Here is a 9677-nt window from a genome sequence, read left to right on the forward strand (position 1 = left end):
TTTCTTTCTGAATCCAAATTGTTTTTTTGATAGTAGGTTATTAGATTCTAGGTAAAGGGTGATTGATCGATTTATGATTGATTCCATGATTTTACAAGGGACGCAGCATAGTGATATTGGTCGGTAGTTGTCAACTAGTGATGGGTCTCCTTTTTTGAAGATGGGGATGACTACTGCTTTAGACCACAGCTTGGGGAGAGTACTGGTCCTGAAGGATTTTTGGAAGATAATGCTTAAGGGCTCAGCTATGGCAGAAGAAAGTTTTCTTAAGAAGTATGCACAAAGACCATCTGGTCCAACAGATAGGGAAGGTTTGAGATCACGGGTTGCTTTTTCAATGTAGTCTGTAGTGAAGATGATTTGGGTTAGGTTTCTTAATGAGTTAGAAGTGCGGTTTGCGAAGAGGGGGGATGAGCCATTACTGTTAACAAAAACGGAGCCAAAAAAGGAGTTGAAAAGGTTAGCTTTGGATGGGTCATTGTGGTATTCTATGTTGTGTGGTCCTACGAGAGGTGGAATAGGTCTGGAGTCGTTAAGTTTGTTGTTGACGAAGTTGTAGAAGGCACGGTTAGATTTGGAGCGTAGGAGGTTTTCCTCTTGTTCACTGTGGTAGTTGAGACATTCTGCTTTTATTTGTTGGCAAATGCTTCTGTAGCGGCTTTTAAAGTTGGTTACTATATAAAACACAAACGTGTTAGCACAAAAGGACTTCAGGTAAATTTGCCTTGAGGCCCCCCAGCTGGCAAGGCAGAGCCCCAACTAAGCTGAGGTTTCAGGAGCTCCCTGCAACTCAGCCTCTGCCCAAACCTTGGTTTCTGTTGCAGGAGGGCAGGTGAGAAGAATGGCTGGGCTGCCTCCCCTACTGCTGCTGCTGCTGCTCTTCTGGCTCCTGCCTCCCATGACTGCTAAGAAGATGCAAACCATGTGTCCACCCAAAAAACATGTGACGTTTCAGCATGGATGGGAATATTACAGGCCTGGTGATCTGCTTATTGGGGGGATTTTACCCCTGCTGTCTTCTGTGGGCTCCGATTCCCCAGATTTCCAAAGGGACCCATTCCTGCTTAGTAAGACTAATTCGTAAGTTCCACCTGGAGGGGGGGGGTGATATTGATGTTCTCTCTCTCTCTCTTTCTCTTTCACTCTCTCTTTCACTTTTTCTCTCCCCCCTCTCTCTCTCTGCGCCTACCATCCCTCTCCCATTATCCTCATTTATCCATACCTCTCTTTTTTACTTATGTTTATGCAAACAACTACTATCCTCTACAAACAAACAAATAAATTAAATATGATAATCAACCATATAATTGAGCCTGGGTAGCACAGCAGGTAGAGTGATGTACTGCAGGCCACTGAAGCTGACTGTAGATCTGTCGGTCAGCAGTTCAAATCTCATAACTGGCTCAAGGTTGACTCAGCCATCCATCATTCCAAGGTGGGTCAGATGAGGACCCGGATTGTGGGGGCAATAGGCTGGTGGCTCTGTTCAAAAGTGCTATTGCTAACATGTTGTAAGCCACCCTGAGTCTAAGGAGAAGGGCAGCATAAAAATCCATTAAATAAATAAATATAAAAGAAGGGAGGGAAAACACCTTGGAAACTGTCAACTGGCCTAATGAAGAAGTTAATGTATAATATTAATTTGGGTATAAATTCACTATTTTAAAAAAAATCAAAGAAAAGTTAGATCTTTTTCCAATGTTGGTACCATCCCCAAACCCTCAGATTTGGCATCAGAACTCATGAATGTTGGCCCTTAGGAAATCTGACTGCGATTGGGCCCCTCACTGGACTGCTCAGCTCTGAAGCTGCTCCAAGGGAGAAACAAAGGAATTAGGGAGGAAGAGGACCAATTGGGGAGAATTGAGGGGTGTTATATGATCTGGGAGAAAGGCAGCCAGGTTTTTCTCCTTTCTCAGGAATCCATCCAAGTCCAATCAAGAAATATCCTTAAAGAAGCCAAAACCACCCAATGGAACCTGTGACTGGCAAGAACACACAAAAAAGGAAAGGCCAATTTCACCAGCACGCAAGACCTTTCCTATAATGTTCCCCAATCTTTTTCTCACTGTAGACCCCTACTCAAAAACTACCAGCAGTTCCTGGCCTTGATGTTTACTGTCACAGAGGTGAATAAGGATCTGGTTCTCCTCCCCAACATCACTCTTGGATTCAACTTGTATGACAGTTGGAAGATGGAGAGGAATATTTTCTTGTACAGCCTCTCGCTACTCTCCACACAAGGCCGAATGGTTCCAGGTTATAAATGTGATTGGAAGGACGTGCTTTTATCTGTCATTGGGGGTGATGAGCCCAAATCCTCAAGGCAGATGGCCTCCATCTTCAGCAGCTTCAAGGTCCCACAGGTAAGGGGCTCCATTGGATTACGGTATGGGATACACAAAGAATAAAAACACCCAGAGAAGCCAAGGATGAAAACAAAGGCATTGGGAGAAAGCACACATTGGTGTGTGTGTGTGTGTGTGTGTGTGTGTGTAACTACAAATAGATACTGATATAATTCTGAAGGAGCAATTATTTCCTGCCTTTCATAGAAGTCGGTGATATTTCTGTACCGATACAGAGAATACACAGTGTAGTTTATTCTCTGAATCAGGTTGATGGTTTCTTCCTTTGATTTCTGATTTATCTCAACCAGATAAAATAGGGAACTGGGGGCTCTTCCTAGGAAGGGAGGAAGAGGAAGCCTGCCACTCACAATAATTAAATCCGGCTGGTGGAGCCACAAACCCCACAGTGGGGACCCGTAAAGTCACCAATCCACTTTACTTTGTCTCTTAAAAAGGGTTCTCACTTTTTCCAGCTCGGTGTTGGCTTTCATTTCTCTCCGGAAGACCGAAGAGTTTATCCTTCCTTCTTCCGGATTAATCCCAGTAAATTTCCTGAGTGTCTAGGTTTAGTCCAGCTGCTCCTGTATTTCCATTGGAACTGGGTTGGGCTGGTGGTCTCCGAAAGTGACAATGGAGAACATTTCATCTCAGCCCTGATGCCAATACTCAAGGAGAAGGAGATCTGCCTGGTCTTCACTCAAATGATGAAATTCCATTTTTGTGCTTCTCCAAGGTTTAATTATATTTTCAACCTTTGGTCTAAAGCTGAAATAATTATCTTGTTTGATGATTCCAGTCTTTTTGCAAATGTAATGGTGGTTATGCTTGCTTATCAAGAGAGGAGAAATGCATTATTTCTGAGAGTTTGGATCTTTACATCCAATTGGAAACTTAATGCACTGAACTCTGAATACCTATCGCAAGTTCTAAAGCCCTTCCATGGAGCTTTGCATTTTCAGGACCACACTGGGGATGCCTCTGAATTCAGCCGTTTTCTCATGTCTTTAGACCCTTTGAACCCACAAGGTGATTCCTTTCTCCCCCTCTGGTGGGAACAGGTCATTGACTGTGAATTCCAGACCCCAGGAGAGATCTCTGAAACGGGGGCCAAACCATGCACAGGAAAGGAGAAGTTGCAGAAAGTTCCACCGTATGTGTTTGAAACAAGCATGACAGGAGAAAGTTACAATATCTACAATGCCATTTATGCTGTGGCTCAGGCATTGCATGCACTGCGTGGATCAGGAACACGACTAGCGACAATGAGGCTTTCAGATGTCCAATCCTGGCAGGTAATCCCCGGAGTTTCTTTTGGATCCAATCCACAGGAAGATCCTCATGTGTATTTCTTGAATTAAATATCTCTATCACATCTATCAATGCATCAAATTTGTATCAAATCAGATTGAAACAGAATCTAATTAAAAAAAACCACACACCAAAGCAAATGAAGTGTAATATTTTGTTGAAAAGGGGGAGAGTTGGGGAAGTGAAATAAACCAAACCAATTGTCCATGAGATTCATGCAGAGCAAAAGAGAATATCAAACAAGTTGGCAATTCTGCCAAGGGCTTCAACAGTCCTAGTGGGCATATTTGCAGAACCATCTCAATTCCCCCAGGATGTAGCCCGAATACTGCTTTTTAAAAACATAGTCAACTCAGTTAATTTCAACCTTGGTTTATGTTTCTATGTCTTGCCACATTATGTGACTCATCCCATGTTTTGCATGCTGTGTGAAAGTGACCTCTGTCAACTGTACCACACACAACAGGAACTCAACCTAGTTTGAAATTTATCAGATTTTTCTTTCCACCTCAAAGGATAAAGAATGGATCTCTCTGGGCAGTGAGACCAGGGCAAGCACTGTGAGGAAAACAGATTCTTAGAGAAGTGGGAGATTGTTAGCGAAATAGAAACATAAAAGGAATGTTTTCCAATTGTCACATTCAAGGGCAACCTTGAAGTGTCTTATCAACATGTGTATGGCAACATAACTGATACGTCTCTTTTATTAAGAGAGTATATTTTTTCTTGGTCATAGTAATAGTAGAAGTTTAGTGAAGTATCTTGAAGTTTGGTCATGAATATTTATACTTACCTAATTTATTACTTTAGCATATGCATGAAAATATGATTTTATCCTCCTTTCCGAAATGCAAAATTTGAGTTCAGCCTTTTCTCTATCAGGGTTCCAAGTAACACCTCCAGTGCTTCAAGTTCCTCAAGGTTCCATTTTATTAGACATGTCATATTGGCATATCTGGGAAAACCCAAATCTGAAAGCTTCCAGGTTTTCCTCACCCAAAAGAAAATCAAAGTTTTATCCCCTGCACCCACAAGTCCACCCCATGGCCCAATCAATTCACCATCTCAACTGGAGACAACTCCCAGTTACTCCCATCTAGGTGCAGGCCAAATGCCCTTGACTCCCAGAGATAGGAATGTTCTTAGGGCTAATCCTCCTCCCCTCTGTGCCATCCCCCTCCCATTTTACCAGGCACTAAATGTGGCCGTCCTGAAGCTCCAAAGTTAAAGGAGGCTTCCAGAGGTGACAAGCTCTTTCTGCCTTTCAGGCAATTCCTCCAATTCCTGGGTGTCTCTTTTCTTTCAGCTTCTTCCCTATTTGAAGAACGTCCAGTTCAACAACAGTCCTGGAGAGGAAGTCTCCTTCTCGGAAAATGGATTGGGGTCTGCTCGTTATGAGATTCTCAACTGGCTTTTCTTCCCTAATCGATCTTTTATCCCTGTGAAAATTGGCCGAATCGATCCCGGAGCTTCCCCAGGCCAGGATTTGACTATCAACTCTGATATGATCATCTGGGCCACAAAGGTGGAATAGAGAGAAATGCAAAACAAATCTGATTTATGCCCTGGCCAATAAGAGTTAGGTTTTGGGAACATAATCCTCATCAAAGTGCAGGGTCCAATTACAGAAAAGGACAGTGAACTCTGAATCATTCCTGCTCAGAGGAGAACGTCCCTTTCCTTAGAAACATAGAAACATAGAAGACTGACGGCAGAAAAAGACCTCATGGTCCATCTAGTCTGCCCTTATACTATTTCCTCTATGTTATCTTAGGATGGATATATTAGGAGGGGAAGAACTGAGTCTATGGGTTGGAAGCGACCATGCCAGGAATATCTTGGATCAGGGTGTGTCCTCCGCTAATGACACAAAAATCATTGAAGAACAGCAGTAGGGACTTCTGAAACTGTTCATCATTGAGTGGGGCTATCATGTTTCTATTAACTATCATTGGCTTAGCACCAGAGCTGCCATTAGGGAGCTAAAGAGAGGACTTCCTATATCTCTCTTCAAGATACAATTCACAGCATCAATTGGTTTGGTGACAATGAGACTGGTCTGAAACCCTCAGTAACTCTTCATGTTTGATGTTACACTATGGGGATCCATTGCTTCTAAAGACCTTCTGAAGATGGAGATGTCAATGTGAAAATCACTTTATGATGCACGATGAACGTATAAAGCAGTGATGATGAACCTATAGCGTGGGTGCCACAGGTGGCATGCGGAGCCATATCTGCTGGCATGTGAGCTATTGCCTTAGCTCAGCTTCAATGTGCTGATTTTTGGCTGGCACAGAGGCTCTGGGAGGGTGTTTTTGCCTTCCAGAGAGCCTTCTGGGGGAGGGAGGGCTCTAGGAAAGTCTTTGGAGCCTGGGGAAGGGAAAACACAAGCCTACTGGGTCCACCAGAAGTTGGAAAACAGGCCATATCCACCATCCATAGGGCCTCTGGGGGGTGGGAGAAGTTCTTTTCGCCCTCCCCAGGCATTGAATTGTGGGTGTGGGCACTCATGCATGCACAATACCATGCGTTCACGCTCTTTCAGCACCCAAGTAATAAAAGGTTCGCCATCACTGATAAAGAGCATCTCAAATATTTCTCTTTCCCCTTTTAGAAGGTGCCCTTTGCCAGGTGTGGCCTGAAGAGGTGCCAGGCAGGGGAGAGAAGGAGAGTTCCAGAGGGCAAGCAGGTCTGCTGCTACCAGTGTTTCCCTTGTCCAGAAGGGACCATTTCTAATCAGACAGGTAGAACACAGTACAAATGTTAATAATAATAATAGTTTATTAGATTTGTATGCCGCCCCTCTCCATAGATTCAGGGCAGCTCACAACAAAATAGTGACAGTGTAACAAATCTAATATTAAAAACATTCTAAAACCCAACATTGGAACCATACAACACAATCATACCATGCGTAAAATGTATAATAATGTATAATGCCCAGTCAACGAAGCGGTGGAAGTGATGTGCCGGTGCCTGGAGGCTGTTGGGGCCTGGATGGGTGTCAACAGACTCAAACTCAACCCGGATAAGACGGAGTGGCTGTGGGTTTTGCCTCCCAAGGACAATTCCATCTGTCCGTCCATTACCCTGGGGGGGGGATTACTGACCCCCTCAGAGAGGGTCCGCAACTTGGGCGTCCTCCTCGATCCACAGCTCACATTAGAACAACATCTCTCAGCTGTGGCGAGGGGGGCGTTCGCCCAGGTTCACCTGGTGCACCAGTTGCGGCCCTATCTGGACCGGGACTCACTGCTCACAGTCACTCATGCCCTCATCACCTCGAGGTTCGATTACTGTAATGCTCTCTACATGGGGCTACCTCTGAAAAGTGTTCGGAAACTTCAGATCGTGCAGAATGCAGCTGCGAGAGCAGTCATGGGCTTACCTAGGTATGCCCATGTTTCACCATCACTCCGCAGTCTGCATTGGCTGCCGATCAGTTTCCGGTCACAATTCAAAGTGTTGGTTATGACCTTTAAAGCCCTTCATGGCATTGGACCAGAATATCTCCGAGACCGCCTCCTGCCGCACGAATCCCAGCGACCGATTAGGTCCCACAGAGTGGGCCTTCTCCGGGTCCCGTCAACTAAACAATGTCGGTTGGCAGGCCCCAGGGGCAGAGCCTTCTCTGTGGTGGCACCGGCCCTCTGGAACCAACTCCCCCCGGAGATTAGAACTGCCCCTACTCTTCCTGCCTTCCGTAAACTCCTTAAAACCCACCTTTGCCGTCAGGCATGGGGGAATTGAAACATCTCCCCCTGGGCATGTTTAATTTATATATGGTATGATTGTGTGTGTGTCTGTTAGTACATGGGGTTTTTAAAGCTTTAATATTTTAATTGAGTGGATTATTTATGATTTGTACTATATGTTGTGAGCCGCCCCGAGTCTTCGGAGAGGGGCGGCATACAAATCCAAATAATAATAATAATAATAATAATAATAATAATAATAATAATAATAAGCCTGGGGGGTATCTCAGTTTCCCCATGCCTGGCGACATAAGTGGGTCTTTAGTAACTTACAAAAGGCAAGGAGGGTGGGGGCGGTTCTGATCTCCGGGAGAGTTGATTCCAGAGGGCCAAGGCTCTTCTGCCCAACTTCTTACATGGTGGAGTCAAGGCAGCAATTTGTACATTTCCTGCTGTCCTTTCTGCTCCTCCTGTCACATATGAATGGGAATATCACCAATGATTCATCCTTCTGATGATTCATCCTTCTGATGAATTAAGAGAGCAGTGTGTTCATTTGTTTTACCTTTAGCATGTCTCTTCTCTCTGGAATATTAATCTTCCTGGAGACTTTCAGGCATATTGGAGAAATAGATTAACCAACCTGTGTTTGATGCCCCCTTTCTGCAACAGATCTCTGATTCCATGATGAGAGAAAGTGATTTGACATAGGGGAGATTCATTCTCCCATCTCAGGGACCTCCCATTCCATATAGGTGTCCTTTATGCATGTCTGTGTCATCTTATGATCATCAGACACACCAACAGACAATTTACCTAATCAGCAAATGGCAGGATCCCTAATAGACAAGTGTATAAATCTTCTTGGGCTTCCAGTATGCTCTGGGGAGGAAAAATCAGATCCCAAATTCTCTCTGTGAAAGGAAAATACAAAACAATGCAAATTTGCAATGAATGGAGAAGAGAGTTCCTGATCTCTGAGCAATTGAGGCTCATTTTGACTATAAGAATTTCCACTTTTTAGGCCAACCCAAGACTTGTTTGCATCATCAATATTTCATCACAAATTTTAATTGCATACACCAGAAAGGAGTCGCTCTGGGATCCTAGGAGGGAAGCGGGAATAAAACTCATTGTGGATGACCTTGAAGTCCTAAGACAAAGATCTTCATTTTAGATGCAGCTCACTGTGAACCCTGCCTGGAAGACCAACATCCCAACAAGGACAAGGACCACTGCCTTGCCAAGAAGATCCACTTTCTTTCCCATCAAGAGACCCTGGGATACACTTTAGCTCTTCTGACTCTTTCTCTCTCTGTGATCACATTGGCAGTTCTGGCAATTTTCTTTAAGTATCGTGACACACCAATCGTCAAGGCCAACAACCGGGATCTCACCTACATCCTCCTGGTCTCCCTCCTGCTCTGCTTCCTCTGCTCCTTCCTCTTCATTGGACGACCCAGGAAGCTCACTTGTCTTTTCCGACAAACTGCCTTTGCCATTCTCTTTTGCCTTGCAGTTTCCTCTGTCTTGGCCAAAACTGTCATGGTGGTTCTGGCCTTCATAGCCACCAAGCTAGGGAACAGCACAAGGAAACTCTTAGGGAAACCACTAGCTAACTCCATTGTCATAGCCTGTCCCCTGGTTCAAGCAGTTCTTTGTGCCACTTGGTTGATAATTTCTCCCCCATTTCCCAACTTTGATTTCTGCTCAGCTTCAATGTTTTACACTGTCCTTGCCTACCTGGGTTTCCTGGCCCTTGTCAGTTTCATAGTGGCTTTTTTGGCTAGAAAATTGCCTGACAGCTTCAATGAAGCTAAGTTCATTACTTTTAGCATGCTGGTCTTTTGCAGTGTTTGGATCTCATTTCTTCCCACATATCTGAGCACAAAAGGGAAGTCCATGGTAGCCGTGGAGATCTTCTCCATCTTGACCTCTGGGGCTGGTCTCTTGGTTTGCATTTTCCCCCCCAAGTGCTACATTATCCTACTAAGGCCCCATCTTACCTGTAGGAAAAATATGATCAGGAACAAAAATCTGTAACTGCTGCAAACCTGGTGAACATTTTAATTTTTCTTTGTGGCCCATTTAATATCTTAAGACATTTCTAAAATATGCTGAGAGTTAAAGAGGAACATGTCCATTAAACACCTTTTCAAATGCTCTAACTGGTTACCATAAGAATCACCTGATTGAGACGGACAAATATAGAAATTGAATGAATAAGTAAAGGAATAACTAACTAAATAAAGCTGCTTTCACCAAAGCTGTTCTTTTTGCGCCAACTTAGGAAGCTCAAACTGCCTAAGGAGCTGCTCAC

At 44.1% G+C, this 9677-nt stretch overlaps 1 protein-coding gene across 1 annotated transcript; it reads left to right on the forward strand.

The window, feature by feature from the left end:
* Positions 1-841: 841 nt before the first annotated feature.
* LOC139158151 (vomeronasal type-2 receptor 26-like) lies at positions 842-9400 on the forward strand. The gene is made up of 6 exons (XM_070735571.1): positions 842-1080; positions 2075-2366; positions 2825-3643; positions 4966-5184; positions 6277-6406; positions 8535-9400. Exons 1-6 carry the CDS (start codon positions 842-844, stop codon positions 9398-9400), a joined length of 2565 nt encoding a protein of 854 aa, XP_070591672.1.
* The last annotated feature ends 277 nt before the right edge of the window (positions 9401-9677 follow it).

Source organism: Erythrolamprus reginae, chromosome 1 (assembly GCF_031021105.1).
Source record: "Erythrolamprus reginae isolate rEryReg1 chromosome 1, rEryReg1.hap1, whole genome shotgun sequence".
Classification (NCBI taxonomy): domain Eukaryota; kingdom Metazoa; phylum Chordata; class Lepidosauria; order Squamata; family Dipsadidae; genus Erythrolamprus; species Erythrolamprus reginae.